This window comes from Vigna unguiculata, chromosome 7, assembly GCF_037176805.1.
Source record: "Vigna unguiculata cultivar grain cowpea cultivar isolate G323 ecotype 2 chromosome 7, ASM3717680v1, whole genome shotgun sequence".
Classification (NCBI taxonomy): domain Eukaryota; kingdom Viridiplantae; phylum Streptophyta; class Magnoliopsida; order Fabales; family Fabaceae; genus Vigna; species Vigna unguiculata.
The window spans coordinates 36,536,265-36,562,284 of NC_140798.1; the positions used below are offsets into that span (position 1 = coordinate 36,536,265).

At 25.8% G+C, this 26,020-nt stretch overlaps 4 protein-coding genes and 1 pseudogene across 4 annotated transcripts; all 5 read right to left on the reverse strand.

Annotated features, from left to right (window-relative positions):
* Nucleotides 1-3,754: 3,754 nt before the first annotated feature.
* Nucleotides 3,755-4,201, reverse strand: LOC114190773 (glu S.griseus protease inhibitor-like). Its single transcript, XM_028079801.2, has 2 exons — nt 4,150-4,201; nt 3,755-4,063 (listed from the first exon to the last, which is right to left on the reverse strand). Exons 1-2 carry the CDS (start codon nt 4,163-4,165, stop codon nt 3,870-3,872), a joined length of 210 nt encoding a protein of 69 aa, XP_027935602.1. The 5' UTR covers nt 4,166-4,201; the 3' UTR covers nt 3,755-3,869.
* Nucleotides 4,202-11,047: 6,846 nt separating this feature from the next.
* LOC146884846 (glu S.griseus protease inhibitor-like) lies at nt 11,048-11,828 on the reverse strand. Its single transcript, XM_085675380.1, has 2 exons — nt 11,765-11,828; nt 11,048-11,345 (listed from the first exon to the last, which is right to left on the reverse strand). The coding sequence occupies exons 1-2, from the start codon at nt 11,778-11,780 to the stop codon at nt 11,152-11,154; spliced, it is 210 nt and encodes a 69-aa protein (XP_085531506.1). The 5' UTR covers nt 11,781-11,828; the 3' UTR covers nt 11,048-11,151.
* A 3,613-nt stretch (nt 11,829-15,441) lies between these two features.
* On the reverse strand, nt 15,442-16,112 carry LOC114189523 (SKP1-like protein 14 pseudogene; annotated as a pseudogene).
* Nucleotides 16,113-19,204: 3,092 nt separating this feature from the next.
* Nucleotides 19,205-19,632, reverse strand: LOC146884847 (glu S.griseus protease inhibitor-like). Its single transcript, XM_085675386.1, has 2 exons — nt 19,617-19,632; nt 19,205-19,529 (listed from the first exon to the last, which is right to left on the reverse strand). Exons 1-2 carry the CDS (start codon nt 19,630-19,632, stop codon nt 19,336-19,338), a joined length of 210 nt encoding a protein of 69 aa, XP_085531512.1. The 3' UTR covers nt 19,205-19,335.
* A 4,549-nt stretch (nt 19,633-24,181) lies between these two features.
* On the reverse strand, nt 24,182-24,711 carry LOC146884848 (inhibitor of trypsin and hageman factor-like). The gene is made up of 2 exons (XM_085665192.1): nt 24,678-24,711; nt 24,182-24,574 (listed from the first exon to the last, which is right to left on the reverse strand). The coding sequence occupies exons 1-2, from the start codon at nt 24,694-24,696 to the stop codon at nt 24,381-24,383; spliced, it is 213 nt and encodes a 70-aa protein (XP_085521318.1). The 5' UTR covers nt 24,697-24,711; the 3' UTR covers nt 24,182-24,380.
* Between the last annotated feature and the right edge of the window lie 1,309 nt (nt 24,712-26,020).

The window sequence follows — 26,020 nt, forward strand, 5'->3', positions numbered from 1 at the left end:
ACAAATATTCAAATTAAAATATATTTTAAATGTTTGTTTACTTCAATCTTTTAAATTCTAATGAATATCTTTTTTATATACTAATAAAAGTTATAATACATCATTTGATCAAAATGATACAAAGAACAAATAATAATCATAATAAAAGTTTAAAATAAATTATAATTATTTACATTTTAGATTATAATACCAAATAAAATTTCATGAGAACCAACACATTTATTAAATTTGCAAATATTAATGAAACCTAGTTGATGAAATTTAAAAATACTTTTAAAAAAATATAAAAGGAAACAAATATTCAAATTAAAATATATTTTAAATGTTTGTTTACTTCAATATTTTAAATTTTAATGAATCTCTTTTTTATACACTAATAAAAGTTATAATACTTTACTTAATCAAAATGATACAAAGAACAAATAATAATCATAATAATAAAATTTTAACATAGATCTTATATCTTTTGAACTTCAATTATGTTGGATGGTGATAAAAAATATTAATGACAATTACATTAAATTTTTATATTGTAGTAAATAAAAGTTATTTATATAATTATAGTGAAAAAATTACAGTATGATTGATAATGAGTTAAAAAATAAAAAATAATTAAATAAAATATATCGAAATAGTATTATACATAATGAAAATAAACAAGAAATAAAAATATTAAAAAATTAACAAATGTTTACAAACAATTTGAGAGACTATTAAAAGAAATCGCACAAAAGAAAACAAATGTATAATTAAGGGTATGATAAGTTGAAAAATATCTTAGAGATCTAAGAAGATTTTTCAAATATCAACGTATATACTCTGTAGTTGAGAAATAACAAAAAATGTTTTAGTGAAATAAAAAAGTTATTCAAATGAAACAAAAACTAATAATAAGAATAATAAGTAAATGATTTTTTTTATATTACCTAGTAAACGAAATGTTTGTGCTATTAAATACTTAAATTGAGAGTATTAAACATTTTCATGTAAAAGAAAAATATACATTAAATAAAAATATTAAAAAATAATAGAAATATTCAAATGTGAGATATAAATTTTTTAATTAACATACATATTTTTGAACATAATTACATAAAGATTATGATAAGATGAAAAATATAATTGAAATGCAAAATTAGTTTCATGACAAACCAAATAATTAGAATAAATAAAAAATAATATATATATATATATATATATATATGTGGTTATTTAATTAATTAGGAATATTTTAATAATTTAAACGGGGACGGATAATATGACGGGGATATGTACCCATCCCCATACCCAATTGAAAAAGTTGGGGATTCCTCATACCCAAACCCATACCCGGTCAATGCGGGGATTCCCCGTCAAAATGAGGACGGGTTCGGGCAATACCCACGGGGACGGGTTTATTTGCCATCTCTAACTATGACATACACAATGTATTCTTTAAATTTTAGCACATTAAAAATTACATAATACTTGTCTTTTCCAGTTATAAAAGAATTTGAAATGTTAATGCAAGAGTCCATAAAAGAAGTAATTAATATACACAAATGCAAGTTTTTTTTTTTTTTTTTAATTTTATGCGGGCTTGCGGGCCGGCCCGCACAGGCCGCGGTCCTATGCGGGCCGAGCCCGCGCGGGCTTGCGAGCTCACTATTCTGGCCCCCCCACATTTTTTCTGCGAGCCTGTGGGCCAGACCCTAATTGTCATCCTAGAATTTAGTCTTTTAAACCAAATTTTGTTAATTTTATTTGACATTTCAAACACTTTTCATGATAATATGTAATATTTGAGTGGTTTACACCGTTTGACACATTCTCACTTAAATGTTAACTGATAAACGCATTTGAAACATCAGATAAACTTAAAAAAATTTAGTTAAAAAAAAAAATTAAACCCATGCATATTTAAAAATAAGAGACTAAATTGGTCTAAATTTTCAAAAGAGGCTAATTCTAATTTTTACTGAAAATTAATGAACATAAAACATATTTGGTTAAATATGTTTTTGATCCCTCAAGTTTAACTGAATTTTAGAATTAGTCCCTCTTCGAAACTTTATACCAATTTAGTTCTTCATCTTTAGAAATGTGTGGATTTAGTCCTTCTTACCAACTTTTGTTAACTTTATTTGACATTTTAAACGCATTTTATAATAATATTTGAGTTAATATTGAAGCGAAAATGTGTCAAACCGTGTAAACAATTCAATATTATAATGAAATGTGCTTGAAACATCAAATAAACTTAACAAAACTTGGTTAAAATGACTAAATTGACGTAATTTTAAAGATGAAGGACTAAATTGGTCAAAAGTTTCGAAGAGGACTAATTCCAAATTTCACTGAAACTTGAGGAACTAAAAACATATTTAACCCTAAGTTTTTGTTATGCAAATCTCTATACGACTTCTCTATATTTAAAAAATAAATAATTTTTTTTTTATTTTTGTATATGATAGGCTTATTCAATTCCATTTGAGGAAGGCCATAGCAATTATATTTCACTCCAAGGATCAAAAGGTTTAGCGGCTTAAGTTAACTTGGATTGATAGCTTGTTGTTTTAACCATAAATATACTGAAAATATGTCTTTAAAAATTAATGTAGTGTATTAAGTACTTTTAGTTATTTAATTAAATGTATTAAATATGTTCACAATTTTGAATACATTAAATATTTATAAATAGTAAAATCAATAAAATCATCATACAAAATTATAAAATCATATAAATCTAGATTTTTTAAAATGTTTGTTGATTACTTCTTCACCTCCTTAAATAAATGCATTCCGTTTAAATTAAACCTATACCTGAACCTAAGTAAAAGTTAATTTAATTACAAATTTTGATTGTTAGATGTGTTCTCACCACATCACAATTAAAAATTAATATAATTAAAATTTTCTTTGTTTTTCGACCACAAATTTTTTATACACATAAAACATTCATTTTATCTCTATAAGTTCATTTTAATTCTCTTTGTATACCCACCTTATCATTTAAATTTTAAAGATTAAAACTGGATTAATTTCTACTCTTATCAAAAATTAATAATTGTTCCCATTAAACCTAAAGTAGTAACAAAGAAGATGATGTTCTTGTTATCCCATGTTCTTATTAATTTAATTCATGGAAGAGATAGAGCTAATGAAGATCTTTTTAGTTTTTATTTTGATTTGAATGATTTATATTAGATGAATTAAGTTTAATGAAGTATTAAAAAAATAATCAATTTTATAACCATAAAATTTGATAAAGCATTAATAGGGGATTGATTTTATTTTCATGAATTTGTGTTTAGTGATATATTATATTTGTAAAAAATTTTAAAATCTATTAATCATGTTACGACTATACGAAATCTTCACGATTCTGAATGTAATCTCAATTTTAACAATTTTAAACACATGAATCTCGTGATTAATGTGTAAAAAAAAATTTCACTTAAATTATCGAAGATGCCGAGGGAATACATAATGTTTATAAATTTTCATAAAATCAAGATTAACACAAATTCGCCTATTTAACTTCTTATTTCAATGTTGAATTTCTACATGGACGGAGTTACGGTCCCCTTTCTAAGATAGTATTTGTTAATTCCTATTCATAAATACAAATTAAAATATTGATGATTTTTTTAATAAACTTTTATCTATATTGTCTCTTGTATTGTTTATTTTTCAATAAAATAAATTTAATTAAAAAAGATAGATTAAAGTAACAAAGAAGGTAAAGAAATATTAATAACAAAGAAGAAGAAGATGAAGAAGGTAATTTCTTTTATTTTGAAAGCAATAACATAATTGAAGAAGACAAATCCTTATTTAAATATTGTATGGATGACTTATAGCATATGAAGTGAGTGAGTGTGAAGTTGCTATCCAATGGTGGGAGTCTTATAAACGATTCCCTCTTTAGTGACCCAAACCCTAACCCTGTCACAACGGAAATCAGCTGTGACTATGGATCCCTTCAGCACAGTGTGAGCATCCACATAAGGATTCTCCCTCTCAATCGTACCCACTGCCACCGATCCTTCCACTCCGACTAACTCCGGCCATGAATTCTTACCTGCACACACATTAAATATCAAATTATATATCAAACCCACAACCCTTATTCTATTCATGCTTGCTATATACAACATATATATTTACCTTTGCACTCCGACATCTTTCTCTTCTGTTTTCTTAATGCAATTCTTGTTTTTGTGATTTAGATGCGTTGATATGTGGACGTATTTATAGTTTGTTCTGGCCATGAACGGATGTGCCTACTTTTCAATTATGTACGACACAAGTTAATCAGATTGTCAATATTTACACAAACAAGATTTGTCAAACATTTGCGATCTCACGCAAACACTCTTCTATTTTGAAACTCTTTGCTGCTTATCAACCCTTCAAATCTTTACACACATACCTTCCAATTTCTAATCTAACCGCATACTACTTCATCAACTCTATCCAAAACTTGTGCCTCTTCGCCCTTGTACTAGGCCATGACGTATATTACAGTTATATTGCGAAAAATATAAATCACTTTCTTAAATATTATATATATATATATATATATATATATATATATATATAAGTTAATTAATTAAATTAATTTTATCGTATAAATGTACCTTTTTAATTAGGATAAAAGTACAACAAGATCTATGTGAATGATTTAAAGGTTAGATTAATTATGAATAGTCACGTACATACAAAATTATAACTATTATATATCCTTTTAACCATAATTCATTCAAATTGTTAGAATCACTTTAAAAGATTTGTTAAAAATTCATTCAAAATTATACTTTTCCACTAAACAACCTTTGAGATATACTTTCCGAAACGATTAACATCCATCCTCTTAGGACAGTGACTCTTATGTACAAGGTACCAAATGTGTATGGTAGGTCAACTAAAATAGGCATGCTTATAGTTCGTGTATACATGAATATAGGATTTACGTGGAGTAATTTGTTTCGGATTAGATTGAGTTGAATTATATTTCTAGGGATTCATTCTGAGACTTCCTTTATTACATAACCACTAATATCCGAGCTGCTGCAAGATTTAACGGTATCTAATTTGTTCTAATAAGACATCTAAGCACCTAAGCATGTTGTTTAATTCATGGTTCAGAATCTATCCTAATAAAGTTTTTTGTTTAATTGAGTTTATTATTTCATCTGCTGTTAATACAATCGTATTATCCAATAATATTTCATGCTCGAGATATATTGATAAGCAGATAATATATAGGTATATTCATGCATTAGTTAAAGACATTTTTATGCATTTGTACATTATTGGATTAATTTTATCATGCATTATCTAGTTTCGGACAATACATTTGAATTGGTACATTGTTTGTGTAAATAGGTCAAAGGGAGTAAGTTAGACGCAAAACAGCATGTTCCACAAGTGTCTGGTGGAGTATTTCACGACTTGTGGATTTGACTTCAATAATGCGAGTTTCAAAACAACTTGTTCCATAGGTGCTTGGTAGATTTTTCCACAACTTGTGATTTTTGCTTCAAATTGGAGGATACAAAACAATGTGGTGCCTAGTGGGTGTTTCCACGACCTGTGGAGTTTGCTTCAGGAGATCATGGGCAAAACAGTGTGTTTCACAGGTGGCCTGTGGATTTTTCCACAACCTGTGAATTTTCCAGCGAAAAATTTAAAGATTACATGAGAACGTGGAAAGAGGAGAGATATGGAGAAACGATTAGAGGAGAGAGAAAATCACGTCAACAAACGAGAGAACGTGGAAAAGATAAAAGGAGGCGTGTTCACGAAAAAAAAAAACTTCTTCTTCTTCTTCTCTATTTCCATCAGTTGCTTTGCCTACCGTTTGAAGTTTTTCTTTTCATTATACATAACTAATTTCCTTTTGTTGGAGGTTGATGTAAGACTTTGGATTATAGGTTCTATTCTTTACATTTGATGTTTTGTTAATGTTCTTTATCTCAGTGCTCTGTTTATGGTTTTATCATTTATTTATGAGCAATTTCACAATGGAGAAAGTGGGGATTGTTTGCAATTATAAACAAGACATGTTAGATTATGTCACAATTAGGCATATCTAATTAGTTTGCAATAGAGATGATTATTGATTTCTCATGATTTTATTGAATTTTTGTAAACTGACCTAAGAAATTAGGGGTTCGAATTCAATGAATAGATTTTACTTACTAAGGGATTAGGAGTAAAACAACTCTCAGTAAACTCAAGTGGATGATTACATTGCTTGCATCAATTGAAAAGGAGTATAATTCTATAGGAAAAAGTACGAAATCAATCCTCTAACGGTTCTTCTATCTTCTATTGATTAAAGTTTTTGTTATAAATTTTATGATAGCAATTCTATTTATCCACATTTGCTCAAAATTACGCGAATTGGGAATCTAGTATAAAACAAATCAATCCTAGAGGACGATATTTTATTACTACGTTAACCATTGGTTCACTTATCAAACATTCATCATATATATCTCAACATAAGAAAAGAGTATCAAAAGTTATATCGATTAAAAATAAGACTAATTTAAAAAATATAAATAAATATAAATCTCACTTTACATGTTAATTTTGTGTAATTGAGAAGTTTACTTTTTAGATATAGAAAACAAAATTATTTTAAAGTCATTTTTTACATGGATACGCCCTGAATCGTATTTTAGATGATCTTAGAAAAGAAATGTTGCATTTTCTCCCAAAAGTGCACTAATATGACGTAGTAAATTAAAAAGTGATATCTGAAGTCTGGTGCTACTGAACTGTTACGTTGTACATGAGCTAAACGTCGGTAGGAGATATATATAATTGTTGTTTGATTTTTTTTTCTCTTTTTTTACCTTTTTTATGATTTTTCTAATTGCAGCTACAAATTCGTTGATTATCAAGTCAATTTGATATTTAGACCACATATTTATAAGGTGGAATTCACTTTCATCTTAGTTTAAACGATTTGTTATTACGGTTGGCCTCATGAAAATAACATGTGTTGAAAAGTTTCACATCATTTAGAATAATTATGGGAGTGAGTGTTAATAACTATGTAATGGGCTCTAAGTCTATTATGTTCTTTGCTCCAAGTCAAAGACACTTTAAGTTTGTATTTGACTCTTCTAATACTCTTGTAATAAGAATTTTGTGAGGGTTGAGTTAAATTATTGCTTTGGGTATATATATATATATATATTATATATATATATATATATATATATATATATATATATATATATATATATATATATATATATATATATCATACAATTAAGATGATGAAAAAGATCTTTTTTAATAGACAATCAATCATACTCAAGTATGCTATCTTTTAATAATACCTTATAAAAATAACTTTCTATAAACCAATTAATATATCCAGTTTGGTATCCTTTATTTCATGGATAATTCTTAACTCCACTTTATTTTGGAATTAATTAAAACGTAAAATTTGATCACTTTTATCGTTACAAATTTACCATACAATTAATTCCTAATTCCTAATTAACAATAACATATAATACATAAAGCAAACCATTATGCCATAGTGAATGCATTTCTCAAAGTATTCATAAAACAAATCATTATGCCATACATATAAGTGAATGCACTTTTCAAAGTATTCTTATCAGTACCAAAAGCTTGCAAATTCAAGTGCAATCCAAATTTTGCTTTATCCATTCATGTTAATCAAAGTTTTCAATTCAATTCCATGCATAACAAAAAGACACATAATTAATCTAATTAATAAATCATAAAAGGGAAAATTAATATTTGTGCACATACCATACAACGCATACTACAATGTATCAAACAGTAACTCGTGCACCCAATTTTATAAAAACCAAATAAAAATTTAAAATCCCTAAATTCCATAATTAGGGTTTTTATAATTTGGGAAATTCTTTCTATGGAGAATTATAAATTCCTAAACTTGACTTTGATACCAATGTAAAATCAACCATTCAAGAAACAATTTTATTATACACGAACTTTTAGAAACTATGATTCTCACAATTATACGATTAGAAGAGTTCAAGAATTTACCTGGATCTATTACAAAGTTCTCTTAATCAATGTTTTTCCTCTTCTTACTTCTCTTTAATGACTTCTTAATAATATAGAATTACCAAATACAAAGTCTTCTCCTGTCAGAGTCACTTTTCTTTTACTTTCTCTTTTGGAACATAATATATCCTTCAACTTCTCAGGAGCAACGGTCATATTTTACTCATCTAGTATTTTAAAAACTTTAGTAAAACACTATAATACCCCTATAAGGAGAGAAGTGAGGAAATTAATTTAATAAATTTAAAATAATTTTTATAACTTTAATACATTTATATTCTAATAATCATCACCTTAGAATCTTTTCGGTAAAGTTATTTCTTATATTACATCGAAGCAAATATTAAATTAATATAATTTAACACTCTGTACGCATCTAACATTACATGAAGCAAATATTAAATTAATATAATTTAAGAGGGCATAAAAGCAGAGGAAAGTATCATAAAACTTTCAAATTCTGAATGCTCTTGATACCATATTATGCACAATTCTGGTGTTCATGTCAGATCCAAAAGACATTGAACAAAACACTTGGTGGCAACAGAGAGAAAAGTAAAAAAAAAAAATGCCAGAACAAAGAAAACAAAGAACGAAGAGATGCCACACAGCCTTAATATTAGAGATGTTAAAATGAGTTTCAACCCGTGAGTCAATCCGGCTCACCACAGGTTCGAGTCGGGTTGGGTTGAAAAAAATTCAACTTTTTCAAAAGTGGGTTGAACTCAACCCGGCTCACTTAACCCACGGGTTAAACGGGTTCGAGCCGGGTTGATAGTGGGTTAGCCTACTTAACCCACCAACATTTTTTTAAAATTTTTTTTAATTTTTTTTAATTTTTTTTTAATTTTTTAATAATTATTTACTACTTCTTTTATATTTGTTCACAATTTAATATTTTTAAATGCTAGAATGTTGCTTAATTATATTTGAATGTTTAATTAATTTGATTATCAAGTTATATATATATGTTGTTACTTTTTTAATCTTTAACTATAATCTTTATAGTAAATTACTCAAGTAACCGTCTTATAAACAATTTTTTTTTAAATTAGCATGAAAAAAATGTATAGTTTTTTTATTTATATTTTGTTGAATAGCATGACAGAAAATTTGTAATATTAGTCATGCTTTCTTATACTAATGGATATTTTCTTGGAAATAATTCTTCATATATTGGTGTTGAGCATGATCAAAACATTGATTTTTGATTTTACTATGATTGTTATCTCAGGGGTTACTTAAAAATTTATTTAAATATTTGAATACTAAAAAAAAAAAAAATGGGTTGGTGAGCCAACCTACTTAACCCACCAACCCCTGATGGGTTGAGTCAGATTACAAAATTTCTTGCTAACCAGAAAGTGAGCCGAGTTGGGTTCACTCACTTTCAACCCGACTCGTGGTGAGCCAACCCGTGTGAGTCGGGTTGGCTCACTTTGACATGTCTACTTAATATAGGCAAACATAACAAAAAAAGAAAAGAAAAAAAAACTAATATAAAGGCTGAGCGGAAGATGAAAGGCTCTGAGCGGAGACAGATCCTATTCATCGTAATAATTATTGATGTACTCAAGAAAGTCTAACATTTAGTATGTTACTCGGTTAATTATGTTAGGTAGAATTAATAATTTGGTTTTATAAGTATTAAGAATTTAAGTCTGAGTCTAAATCTCATATTAGCTATAAATGAAAAATTAGAGCCCTATATAAGAATAAAGAGTCATAAACTCATTACTTCAAGATTTTGGATTAAGAATGGTGTCAAACCTTATGTGGTTAGACTCGGATTTTATTGATGTTTGTTCTCCCGATGAAACTTCCTTTATAAACCTAACACTAAAATGATTAGATATATCATTACTTGAACCATATCATCTAAAGTGAGTAATCACATATTTATTAAGTATGCACTTTGTCTTAAAGGTGTTCAAAAATCTTGATCACGGAATAAGTTGTGATTTGAAAATGTATGTTATTGTTATTTGATTGGGAATTGTTATGGTGAGTTTTAAAACTAGGAAAACAAAATTGGGAATGACGTTAGGATAAGATAATTGTAGAATAAGTGATTAAATTTGTTTTTGCACACTTTGGCTTGGCAAGAAAGAAAAAAATTGATGAAGTAAAGAAATGATTGAAATGCTTTGATGAATTTTTTTAAACATAAGGCTACTGAGTTCTGCAAACAAAAAAGTGTCCTCTTGAAAACTTTTGGCTAGACCAGCCTCAGTTATGCTCGATGAGCCTTGAAAACATTTGTTTCCCTCTCTCTATTATTTAAGTTTTTGCTACGCAAATCTACGACTTCTCTATATTTTTAAAAAATAAAAATAAAAAATTCTTGTATATGATATGCTTATTCATAGCCATTTGAGGAAGGCCATAGCAATTAATTATGCTTTTACCGCAAGGGTCAAAAGGTTTAGCGGCATAAGTTAACTTGGATTGATGTATAGCTTACTGTTTTAACCATAAATATTTATTAAAAAAATTAATGTAGTGTATTAAGTACTTTTAGTTATTTAATTAAACATATTAAATATGCTTGTAATTTTGAATATATAAAATATCTTTTCTGTTGCACTGAATTATTCACATTCAGCAATATTTTAAGAAGAAAAAAACTGCCTCCCAGTATTTCTAGTTGATTTACTCTAATTTATTTCATATTTTAAAATAAAAATATAATTTTGTTCGTATTGAATAGGTAGAATAGAAAATAAGGTGTTTGTGTATTATCATAAAAAGAACATAAAAGAAGAAGAATATAACACACTTTTTAGTGACAAATTCATTCATGAATATTGAACCTTTTATGCATAAGTCATAACGAACAAATTCTATTATATTAGATTAATTTTCTTAATTAACCAGCAACAAATGGAGATAAAAAGTTAATTCCTTGGAGAAGGAAAACGAAACATAATTTGAATATATATAACGAAAAATGAGAAGAAGAAGAAAAAGAAGAAGGCAGTTTCTTATATATGATCCTTCTTTTTATTTTGAAAGAAATAACATAATTGAAGACAAATATTATATGGATGACTATAACATATGAAGTAGGTGCGTGTAAAGTTGCTATCCAATTGTGGGAATCTGATAAACGATTCCCTCTTTAGTGACCCAGACCCGAACCCTGTCACAACGGAAATCATCGGTAACTATGGATCCCTTAAGCACAGTGTGAGCATTCACATAAGAATTCTCTCTCTCAATCGTAGCCACTGCCACCGATCCTTCAACTCCGACTAACTCAGGCCATGAGTTCTTACCTGCACACACATCAAATTATCAATATGTTATCCAGATAAGAAAATGAGTACGGATACAACACGGATACAGACTAAATTGAAAAAATATAAGACACGAGACTCGATATGTATATATATATATTAAGTTTGAAACTATCAACTAACACATAATTAACTAACACAAAAATGAATTTAATGTATCTATCTAATATCCAATATGCAAAAAGTAATAATAATATAAGATTTGTTCCTTATTTTAATTGTCAAAATCATATGAAATAAAAAAAAATATCTTTCCAATTGAACATAATATGTCTTACAAGTATCATACGAGTGTCAATATCCGATACATATTAGACACGGAACATGCGATTTATAAGGCATGTCGAGAATCATAACAACCCCTTATTCTTTACATGATTTATATACAATATATTTACCTTGGCACAACGACATCGTTTGTTTCTCTTCTGCTTTCTTAATGCAATTCTTCTCTTTCTGATTTAGATATGCGTTGGTATGTGGAGGTATTTATAGTTTCTTCCGGCCATGAAGGCTTATGAGTTGCTGAACGGTGTGCCTATTTTTCAATCACTTACGTGTTCTGATATATACAAACAATATTTGTCAAACATTCCAATCTCATGCAAACAGTGTTCTATTTTGAAACGCTTTTACTACTCAATTCCCCTTCAAATCTTTACACACATAACTTCCATTTTTTAATCTAACCGCATACTGTTTCGTTAACCTAAGTCCAAAAAATTTGTGCCTCTTGCTTACCATAACATATGTGTTGTAATTGATGTTGCCTTTATTTTTGCGAAATATACAAAACAACCACTTTCTTAAAAATTAGTATATACATACGCGAAAGCGTATGTGTGTACACATTTTTTTAAATATGTGTGATATTATATTAGTAAGTGATGATAATGAATGTTTTTAAGTTAGTATACAAAATAAAATTATATTTATTAAAAATAAAGTTAAATATATCAGAAAAGATAAAAGAATAACAGAATAACGGTTGATAATTAAAAAAGAAAAGAAAAGAAGCAGAGATAAATGATTTTTAAAAAAATTTGCAAAAATAATAGTAAATTCTAAAAAATGTAATAAATAATTATATTTTAAAAATATAAAATTAGTATTTTGAAATATGAATAAAAAAAAAATCTTTTATATATCGTTAATAAGATATAAAAATTTTCATATCTATTTTATCAACTTATGAATGGACGACAAAGAATGGGAGGCTCCCACCTACCTATGAATTTGGAGTTTGCAATTGAAAAGTACGTAGTTGTATTCAATCTCCATGCGTCGTCATCCACACCCAGCTACTCATTCAATGCCTAAACCACTAAAATAGTATAAATACAAGTATAATCGACATTAGCAATATGAGAATTAAATATGTAGCCAGAAAATAAATAAATAAAATGCTCAAGTTCATTCTTAAGTTTTTATTCATAAAAATAATTTTTATTTTTCATCCACACAAGATACAAAATGAATTGTAAAATCAAGTTAATCGATTTAGTTATACATAGATATTAAAAGTGGAGAATATCACCGTTAATTTAAGATTTTAGACGGTTAAAAATCACACATAATTTTTTAAATTTTAAGAGATTAAAAAGTAGGGAGTAACATCATTACTTTATATGTTTTATATCATCTTAAAATTATAAATCAATAGTTTCAATCCTTTTAAACCAACTATAATCCTAAATCAAAAATATTTATTAAAAATGTGAATATTAATTAAAATATTAGTATAAATTTCTATAAAAATTAAATTTTGTCTGGATTTAGAGAGGAGCAAAATTACTCAATTTTTTTTTAAAATAAGAATTAAATTGAATATAAAGCATATGACACACGTCACTAATCCACACGGAATTTTTTTTAAATAAAGAAAATTAAAAAAATTCATAAACTGACACGTGACAAACATTATTCACAGTCTATTAATTATTTAAACAATATTGGCAAAAATGATCAAATTGAATTTGACGAAAATTAAGATTAAATTGAACAAAGGAAAATATTATGACTAAATTGAATAAAACTCAATGAAAATAGGAACAAAATTGAATGAAATCAACGAAAATATTTACAGATAATAAATACTCGCATATGATACATGTACCCAACCCGTTTATAAACAGTATTAAAATACATGCTATTTGCGGATAATAAATATCCTAGGACATATGTATTTTTGTCATCTATATATGACTCATGGAATTTTATAATAAAATTTTTATGGAAGTTTTTAATTGTGAAAATACGATGAAATATCAACAAATAAGAGTGAATTTTGTTGATGTGTTTAACTGGTAGTATTTTTTTTTTTTCTAACAACAATATCTGGTGATTAATTTTTGTTCACAAACTTTGTTTGATATGTGTCATTCTGACAGTTCTGTTAAAAGAATATACTACAAAATTTACTTCATTTTCCGTATTTATTTTATTCATAATTTCTGCTTGTCTATAAAGAATTGTTTTACTTCTTCATCCATTTTTTTATTTTTAAATTGATTTTTTTTAAAAGTTGAAATATATTTCAACTTAATTTACTTTCCTTTCTATTTCAATGTAATTTAATTTTTTATTCATATTTATTTTTAAAGTAATAATTCTTTTTTTATACTATTTTTCTTTAAATTTTTCTTATGGATTTTAATTACTTAATCATTAAAAATATTTATTAAAAACTTATATTTAAGGTATTAATTAGTCATTTAATAAATTTATTAAAAAAACTTATATTTTAGGTATTAATTGTTTTTTTCTATACTATATATTTTTTTTATTTTTTTATTTTATGAGTTTTAATTACTTGATAATTTAATAATATTTAATTTAGAAACACGTATTTTACTTTTATTATTTAAAATAATTTTATTTAAAAATAGTATAAATTTATGAATACATATATGAAAAAGAATTTTCATATAATAACTTTGTATCGTAAAAATTTATTTCTTGTAACTATGCGTATTCTTGGCACAACCGTACAAAATTAAAAATTTAGCTTTAGAATTTTACTTCTTCTCCTCGTATAATAAGTTTCTTACATAATTTCTATAAAAGAGATGATAAGTGGGAGAATGAACAAAAGTTACGTACATGTACTTTTAGATTTTGTAAATATTGTGTCTAAATTCACTTCAAATGTTTTTCAATGCCACGTAATATGATCTAATAGCTTCAATTAACCTCATCGCTAAAAAGGCTATAAAAAACTATAAGATATTTTCACATATTCTATTCTCATATATATATATATATATATATATATATATATATATATATATATATATATATATATATATATATATATATATATATATATATATATATATATATTAATAGTAATTATAAAAAATTTCAATAATTTAAGTTTTAATATTTTTTATACCAAATAATATTTGATATATTAATAAAGGTTTTATTATTATTATTATTATTATTATTTATTCAATATAAATTGTTATTTTATTAATGTTGGTTAATATTAAATTACTTTTTTTATCACATAGACTTAAAAAGTCATATAAATATATCTTCTTGTAATACACTTTCTCATATTTATTATCTTTAATCTTAAAATATCCAATTCTCTTATGAACTTACATAAAAACAATAAGTAACAATAAAATAATATATATATATATATATATATATATATATATTTATTCAAAATATATATTTTGAAAAATATTTTCGAATTTCAAAATACCTTCAAAATTACATAATCGTATCAACGTTTTAGAACATGTTTTTAAATTTAAAATATATTTTTAAATACATTGTGACACATTATACTTATGCATATATACTTTAATAACAATACTGTTGGGTTACTTCAATTAATTTCATATTTAACCCTGAAAAATAAATTAGATAAATAATCTATAACTTCTAAAATACAATCTCTAAAATATCATATCTTGCGATGGAAATAGACATAGGCAAAAAAATTAAAAATTATTAACAATTTCTTTATAAAAAATTTAATATATCCCGTTAGAAATATCAATTAACTATAAATATAACAATGAAAAGAAAATATTAAAAAAAATTATTTATAACCAGTAAATAAAAATGTGTACATATAAAAACATCAAAAAAACTAAAAAAATATATAGATTGGTACTTATAATAATAAAATAAAATAAAAAATCAACTCAATCTTCATCCACCCCTTCGAATGCCCATGCATTAGTTTTTCGAAGCTCAGCCTCTTCCTCTTCTGTAAAATCATTAACTATACCAAAGAAGTCTCTAACAAATTCAACACTCTTATTCTGAATAACGTTTGCAATGGCGGTGGCAATAAAGTGGAAAAGAGTCTTCATGTTAAGATAATTGGCAGCGACAAGTATCTCCTTCAACTCATCATGACTGAGCTTCTTCGCCAATTCTTGATCATACTCTCCCTTTACCAATTCTATGATTTGATTGAGGATGTGGCTGCTGACATTGGAAATTGGAAAGATAAAAGAATCATCCGTATCTGTGGCACCAATAAATGTTTGGATAATTTCCATCTCCTTCACTATTGAAATTTCCACTTCCATGGTCACTCCATCTGAAGTTACCAGTTTAACTTTTTTTCCTTCTTCTTCATATCCCGCTTTCGATTCATCTCCAACTATCATTTTTCCCTTCCGTAATTTTTCTTCCTCTGTTTTCTTCAGCATAACGGCTTCCGACGATTCTCCTCTTTCTGCCATCGTTTGCTGCTTTGAAAAAAGGAACGAGAAAAGAGTAAAGTTGAAAAACAATTTGATATTGATTTACAATCGGATGATACTTTTATAAGGAGAAATATGAGATATATCTTATATCTATATCCATATATTACTGTATCTTTTAATTATTTTCCTTTTTTAGGATAGAATTATCAAGAATTAATAGATATGATATATATAATTATCAATTAACTGAATTATCCTTAATTCTATCGATTATAAAATTCAACACATTTTTTGTACGAGATAAAATGTAAATATAATTAAATAATATTGGAAATAAAAATATTGTGTTATGGTTAGTAAAAAATTAGATTTTTGGTCGAACGTTTGAAAACAGAATTGAGTATTTTTTTTATGTTATTCATCTAAACACATAAGATATTCTGGTATTATTAAGATATTTAATATTTATAAAATATGTTATCATATTTGTTATATAATTTCTATAAAAGAGATGATAACGTGAGAAAATAAATAAAACGTGACATAATGTAATTATATTTAAATAATATTGTAAATGTTGTTTATTGAATTATTAATTACTTTTTTAAATATTAATTAAATATTTTTTTATAAAAAAAATATTGTTAAGTATTTAATATTAAAATACATTTTCTTTTCATTAACATTAAATATTAAAAAAACAACAATAATTATAGGAAAAAAATAGAAATAATAAAATATATGCATTAAAAATAAGTTACACAGTCAATATGTACACATTTCCTTGTTTACTTATTTTATATTTATGGTTAAATATATTTTTGTTCATGAGGAAAAATTGAAATTAGTCATTTTTAAAACTTTTGAACCAATTTAGTTTTTTATAGAAATGCATATATTTAGTTCTTTAAACTAATTTTTTTTAAGTTTATTTGACATTTCAAACAAGTTTCTCAGCTAATATTTGAGATAACATGTGTCAAACGGTATAAACAAACTAAAATACTATAATAAAATATGTTTGAAATGTCAAATAAGTTTAGTAAAATTTGGTTAAAATGACTAAATCTACGTATTTACAAATGTGAAGGATTAAATTGGTTTAAGATTTTCAAGAGAGACTAATTTCAATTTTCACTAAAGGTCGAAAGACTAAAAACATATTTAACCATTATATTTAATTTAAAAAATTAAATATTATTTGTATTCACATTTTTATCCAGTAAATCCGAGATTCTTTATTGAAATTATAATAAATTCAAATAATATCCACAATAATATATTTATTCATTAAATTGCACTTAATAAATCATGCATATTTGAATATTAAAATTTGAAGAAAAATAAAGAAAAAAAAATTATATCACTTTTTATAAAAGTTATCTTTTTTGTTGGTTACATTTTGGAATAGATAGAGACTATATATCCAAGAAATGAACTGCAATGAATATCAACACACTGTATTTCTCTTTATTTTGGTTGTTTTTGTCTAATATCTTACCAAATAAATACTTCTGTATTTCTTGCATTTAAGGACTCTTTATTTTATGACACAAGAGGGTTAAATACGATACCTAACATAACATTGCCAAAATCCATCATTTAATATACTCTCTAGTATTACATGTGTTGGAAAACCACAATGTCTACCTTAAATTCAAGTGCATCACTTTCTTCTTCTTTTTTATATTCTTTTATCACCTTCATTATCTATCTTTATTATTATCCTTTCTTTATCAATTTGTTAAATTATATTAAAATGATCCTGGTTTCATCCATTCACAAATATTAGTAGTAATGATAATAATATTGAATGTACAAATACAATATTATTATAAAAAATAAAAATAGCTTACTCTATACGACTTCTCTATGTTTTTAAAAAATAAAAATAAACAGTTCTTGTATATGATAGGCTTATTCATATCCATTTGAGAAAGGCCATAGCAATTATGTTTTACTGCAAAGATCAAATGGTTTAGCGGCTTAAGTTAACTTGGATTGATAGCTTACTGTTTTAACTATAAATGTACAGAAAATATTTATTAAACAATTAATGCAGTGTATTAAGTACTTTTAGTTATTTAATTAAACATATTAAATATACTCGTAATTTTGAATATATTAAATATGTTTTTTGTTGCACTGAATTATTCTACATTACACTCAACAATCCATTTAAGCAAAAAAAAAAAAAAAAATTGCTCCCAGTATTTTTTGTGAAAATATGTTATTAAAAGCATGAATCGTGATTAATGTGTTGAAAATTTTTTTCACTTCAATTAATATGTCGAGGTAATACATAATGTTTATGAATTTTCATAAAATCAAGATTAACAAGTTCGCCTATTTAACTTCTTATTTTAATGTTGATTTTCTACATGGATGGAGTTACGGTCCCCTTCTTAGATAGTATTTGTTAATTCCTATTCATAAATACAAATTAAAATATCGATGATTTTTTTAATAGACTTCTATCTATATTATCTCTCGTATTGTTTTTTTTTACTTAAATAAATTTAATTAGAAAAGAAAGATTAAACTAACGAAGAAGAGGGAGAAATATTAATAACAAATCTATTTGAAAGAAAAAAATAACTACCCAGGATTCAAATATACGTACAGATACTCTGTTTGTACTGATTAAAAAATTACAGTTGGGTTTATAAAAAAAATTATTTAATTAGTTTTTATTTTATTTGAAACAAATTCTACGTTATTTTATGAGAAATACTTGGATTAAATTTTTAAAATAAAACAATTCCATAACAAAAAAAAGGAAACATTTTCATATATACTTCTCAATTTTCTTGCTTATATATCTTTCTTGCTTATATATCTAATACCTAATAAATTTTTTTTTCTTTTTTCTAGTTGATTTACTCTAACTATTTCATATTTAAAAACATAAATACTATTTTGTCGGTATTGAATAGGTAGAATAGAAAATAGGTGTTTGTGTATTATCACCTTAAAACAACATGAAAAAATAATATAACACAAGTGAGAGATTCATTCATGAATATTGAAACTTTTATGAATAAATCATAAGGCACAAATTTGATTAGATTAGACTAATTTTCTTAATTAACCAGCAATAAATGGACATAAATAGTTAACTCCTTGAAGAAGGTAGCTGAAACATAGTTTGAACATAAATAATGAAAGATGAGAAGAGGAAGAAGGTAATTTCTTTTATTTTTGAAAGCAATAACATAATTGAAGAAGACAAGTCCTTATTTAAATATTGTATGGATGACTTATAACATATGAAGTGAGTGAGTGTGAAGTTGTTATCCAATGGTGGGAGCCTGATAAACGATTCCCTCTTTAGTGACCCAAATCCTAACCCTGTCACAACGGAAATCAGCGGTCACAATGGATCCCTTCAGCACAGTGTGAGCATCCACATAAGGATTCTCCCTCTCAATTGTAGCCACTGCTACCGATCCTTCCACTCCGACTAACTCCGGCCATGAACTCTTACCTGCACACACGTCAAATATCAAATTATATATGAAAAGCCAGAACCCTTATTCTAATCATGCTTGCTATATACAACATATATATTTACCTTCGCACTGCGACATCGTTTCTCTTCTGCTTTCTTAATGCAATTTTTGTCTTTGTGATTTAGATGCGTTGTTGATACGTGGGAGTATTTATAGTTTGTTATGGCCATGAAGAAGACTTATGAGTTGCTGAACGGTGTGCCTATTTTTCAATCACTTACTTGTTATGTACGCCAGAGTACAAACAAGATTTTGTCAAACACTTCCAATCTCAAGCAAACAGTTTTCTATTTTGCAACTCTTTTAATACTCAATTCCCCTTCAAATCCTTACACACATAACTTCCAATTTCTAATCTAACCGCATACTGTGGCTCTTCGCCGTTGTATTAATTGCTTACCATAACATATATGTTATAATTTATATCAATATGTACGCTGTTGCATTTATTTTTTCCAAAAATATAAACCACTTTCTTAAAAATAACATATATATGTATATATTAAAGTTAATACAAAGCTATAAAAATCCAGTTGAATTTTTTTTACAATAAGGTTATAACTATTATCCTTTTAACCAAAAATCATTCAAATTGTAGAAATCACATAAATTGTTTGTTTTGGTACCAATCCTATGTGTCGTGCAGGTTTTCCTGCGACGTAGGATGGAAGTTAATGATATTAATCACGTTGTCAAAATTTATACAGAAAAGAATTGTCACGCAACTGTTCTATTTGACAACACAAACCTTCAAAGTTTTAACACACACACACACACATATATATATATATATATATATATATATATATATATATATATATATATATATATATATATATATATATATATATATATATATATATAGAAGTGAGTTCGCAAGCTATTGTATCATGCAGATAGTGATTATTCTAACTATTAAAAGTCAATTATTTTTGAAAATTGACAAAAAAAACATAAATCATTTTAACATTTTTTAAATTTTTGAAATTTTTATCAGCAAAAATATATTAATTATATCTATAAAAAGTTAATATCTCAACTCGTATCAAAAAATTATTCAAACTTAAGCATCTATAACTTAATAGAGTCAAACTCTTCCTATTTAAGATAAGGACATTTTTTATATAACTGTCTCTGCACCTACATCCAATCCCTCTAATTTTGTAATAAATGAAATTATTTATCTTATCTTATTTTGTATTTTATTATACTCACAATTTGAAATATCATTAAAAATTTGCACCGTGTAAAATTAATATGAAGTAGAAATAAAGACTTAAAATGGAGAATAGAAAATCTTAAAGGAGACCATACAAAGGAAATCAAATTAAAGAAATACAATAAGTTAAATATATTTGTTATTTTGATTCTATTTCAGTTCCTTTTTTTTTTAAATGTTCAGTTTCATCTTTTTCAAATTGAGACCAAATTTAACTTTTATATAAATATCATAATGATATTTTTATTATAAGTGATATTTTTATGACATACTTTTACCAATTTTAAGTTTATTTAAATTTAAAATTTACATTAAACTCTATTTATTTATTTTAAAATTTTAAATATATTTATTTTAAATTGTTACAAAATTGTTTTAAAATTTGATATTTAAATTTATAAAATTATTATTTTTAAACCAACTCTAACATTTGTATATAAATTATTTAAAACAATTTTGTAACAACTTAAAATAAATATATTTAAAATTTTAAAACAAAATATAAGTAAAGTTTAGTGTAAAATATAAATTTAAATAAACTTAATATTATTAAAATATTTAATAAAAATGTCATTATAACATTTATATAAAATTTAAATTTGGTCTCAATTTGGAGATAATGAAATTGGAAAAATTTTAAAAACTTATGGACTGAAATGGAATCAAAATAACAAATATATTGATCAAATTAAGATTCAGACAATGACTTAATATGTGTCACCATACTGACTTGACACGTGCCACAATATTGACGTGATACGTGCCACAATATTGACGTGACACGTGACATAAATAATTTAAAAATAATAAATCAAAAAATTCAAAAAATTCAAAAAATAAATAAAAATAAATAAATAAATTCAAAAAATGAGGAACTGACATTTGACACATCCTTAACATATTTAACATCATACTAACAAAATGAACATAATTATTACGTATTTTCAAAAATATGAACCTAATTGAGATTAAAAAAATCTTAAGACCTATTTGAGATTTTGGTACAAAAACGTGAACCAATGGAGTATTTTAACAAAAAAAAAATGAACTCATGATTACTTCAAAATATAAACCAGGAACTTAATAGAGCTTTTTTTTTTCAAAACTACAATTCATCATCCCTATAATATTTTTATCCTAATCATTTATTTTTTCCATCATAGCTCCAGTGTCACTTTCGCCATCAGCTCTCCTATATCTGCTCACGTATATATAAAATATATGATCATCACAAAATAAAAGAAAACAAGAGATCAAACAAAATACAAGGGTAAGTTAATTTTTATAAAAATAAATATCAATTTAAATATATTATATCTTTTACAAAGGGTTTATAATTAAATATTTGAAATATACAAAATATCAAATAAGATACCAAAGATCAAACTTATAACTACCATAGTACATTTAAATCTCGGTAGAGTAATGTATTGAATGGATTCGTGAGACTCTACACTTGTCATATTGTCTCTCTTCTCCTCCTTTTGAACAATAATAACTCAAGTGGAACAATCATATAAGTCATCTAATACTGACATGTTAACTTCACTAGCTCCTTGAGTATGATCCTCTTTTATACCATATTGTCTGTCATGTAAAGCCTCTTTCGACCCTCACACCTAGTTATCATCCTCTATATGAGTCAGATGCTAGTAGAGTCAGGATACTCCCCCATCACAAGTTCCTTTCGATACATTTGGACTCATCCTATATTAGCATTTCTCCTTGGAAATAACTAATTTGACAACCCAACAGTAAAAACCTTTACACATATATATATGCATTGTCAAACATATGGTAATATATTTATAATCACACAGGAAGCACACAAGAAAAAACTATCTAAAAAGATATAACTCCTTCATTCACATAAGATAAATGTCATAAGTAAAATCACCTTACTGCATTAAAGTCATTCAAGCAAACAGACCCGCAAGAACCATTGAATCATACAATTCACAAAAAGTCATACTCATTTCCCAAAATTTCTACTATAACAACTTTTCTAACATTTGTTCTACAAATTTTATAACACCAAGAGTAGCCACAAATTAATGTATCTCATCCACCAATTTCACCCACACTTAATAATTACAAATCACAAATCAAATTTTCTTCCTCTTACAACAATCTTAACTTTCTTTACACAAAAGAAAATCATCACCATTGCAAACATATCATTCCTTATAATTTTGTTTCTCAAAAAAAATTTCAAGTTTTATCAACATTCACACACCAAAATTAAACCCATATTAAATTTATACTTCAACAGTAAAGCATTAATCTTGCAAAGAAAAATAGCTTCTCTTACCTCATAGTCTTGACCTAACATTGTTCTTTTCTTCTTAAACAATTTCACACATTAAAATACTTTATCTATACAGCAAAAGGCCCAAATGATGATCAACATTAGGGTCTCAACCAAAGAAATTTTCATTAAGGACGAATAACATGCAAAGCAGAAAGGAACTTGCATATAGGAGAAAACAAATTGTTACATGTAAAGAATGTGTAAAATTTTGAATTCAATGTTAAGAGAAATTGAATGAGAATTTTGGTAAATTTCTTCGTGTAGATTGTTCTAGGTAGTGATAACTGACATTGAATCAAAATTTGATGGAGAGAAAATTGAGCTAGAAAAAAGAAGAGACTTTCTAAAAGAAAATGAGATACGATCTGAGATTCTCACAAAATTCAATATCAAATAGAAATTAATATAATTTTTTTTAAATTATCTAAATAATTAACTATCGTAATATATAGTAATTTAAAACAAGAACATTAATAGGTATTAAAATGAATATATAAAGAACGAAAATGGGACATATATACACATTCTTCCTATCTCTATTTCAATTTAAAAAATTGGATATTACTTCAATACATATTGTACTCAGATTTGGATATTAAAATATAAAGTCACTACTAGTTCCAAACTCTTCAAATTAATCTTATAGTTTCCTAATGTTATTAAGACTAGTTAAATCTGCAACTTCTTTCGTCTCCTCTTTCAATTTTTACCATGTCAAAACTTATAATATTTCATTCTTTCTTACATTTAAGAACTCCTTATTTTATGACAAAAGAGGGTTAGATATGATACCTAACATTGTCAAAATCCATCATTTATATACTCTTAGGTATTACATATGTTGGAAACCACAATGTCTAACTTAAATTCAAGAGTTATAGCATTGGTGCATCACTTTATGTGTATTATTTTATCACCTTCATTATCTATCTTTATCATTATCCTTTCTTTATCTTTTTGGTAAAGTTATTGGGAAAAATAACTTTATCAATTTGTTAAATTATATAAAAGATTACCCTGGTTTCATCCACTCACAAATATTAGTAATAATATTATAATGAATGTACAAATACAAGATTATTATAATATTATCTCCCTTTAATGAAAAGAACAGTTTATTCTGAAACTTTCCATAGGTACATCCTTTTATGAAAACAACAAATTTATACAGGGCAACCCTAATGGGTTTACAATGTTAATCTTTTGACATTCTGAAACTTTATTCTGAAATAAAATAAGATAAAACTGGAACTGAGTGAAATTGGTAATAATTTGAAGTATTAGGGGGAGCAGATTCTATCCAATGTGGGGAACTTGTTTGACAATTCCATCTTTGTTGATCCAAACCCAAACCCTATCACATCGAAAGTCAAAAGTAACCGAAGATCCTTCTGCCACAATCTCAGCATTCACCAAAGGATTTTCTCTCTCAATCGTAGCCTCTGCTACTTTCCCTTCCACACCGACCAGCTCTGGCCATGAACTCTTACCTGCATAACAATCCCAAACCTCAATTAACCAAAACAAATTCATCGCAATTTATGACTATTAAATCACCATAACTACACATCTTATCAACATAATATTCCTTACCTTTGCAATCGTCAGACATCTTAGCTTTTATAATTATCTGTTTCTCACTTCTTTTCAGTCTAACTCGGTTTGGGAGGGGCTATTTATAGCTTTTATTCGTCTAGTTAAGCACGTCTTTGTCAAAACTTATAAATAATTTCACACTATCACAATTCAATATAGGCTGCTCAACTATTTTCAATTCATCCCATTTCACATCTAAATTTATACGATAACAACAACCTGTAAAAGAAGTTGAATTTGTAGTTCAAAGTTTTGTGATAAATTCATACGTAGATCTACACAAACTACCTATCTCAGTATGACAAGTATGAATATATAATAATATATAAAAGTCAGAGTCGGTGTCAAAGGTTTTACCAACTCTCAAAATCCGTATCAATGTGTACGGACTGGAGGAGGGGTTTCATAATTACAGACACTTTTACAGAGGAGGAGTTTCACAATTGCAGACACGTATACAGGAGGTAGGAGTGACAACCGATCAATGTTTATCTAATAGGTAATAAAAAAAATTTATTCGTTACTTTGTTATTCGTGTGATACTCCTTTAAAAAAATATATCCGAATATTTTAAAATCTGCATGTATATATAAATGTCTATAAATATTAAAAAAAGTATATTTTACAAATATTTAAAATTAAATTTAAATAAAATTATAAAAAAATATAAAAATTTAAATTTTAAATTTAAATTAATTTAATAAAATATAAATTAAAATTAAATTTTAATTAAATTTAACTTAATAAAATATATATTTTTATTTTATTTTTATTATTTTGTGAATAATCGTGATACCAAATTACCATCGCGAATTTTATTAGCAAATATGCGTGGATACAATTTTTTTTTTCATTCCTAATAAAAATGCAGTTGCATCTCGACACAGGATTAATTTGAAAGCCTCCATGGACTCTGATTTTTCCATCATTCCAAAATAACTTTATTAATCATTTTGTTCTTTTCTTATAAGAATATCGTTTCAAAACCTTCATGTAGTTTTTATTCTAGTATAAAATTTATAAAATCTACACTTTAAAAAGATTATTTACAATTTGATTTTTCGAAATTTTGAAATTAAACTATATTCTTACGATACATGACATTATTTAATATTCATATTTTTAAACTAAATGTCACATTAATATTTATTATTCACACACAAAATATTACAAAAGAAAAAAAATAAACTCATGTCATTGAAAGATCAACCATTTATGATTAGTGAATTCAGAAAAGAAAACAAAATTGTTACAAATTCATCTTGAATAGGTTGCTGACGTTATAAAACATATCCAATGGAAAATTGAAATATCTTAACTAGATCCTACAGGATAGCTAC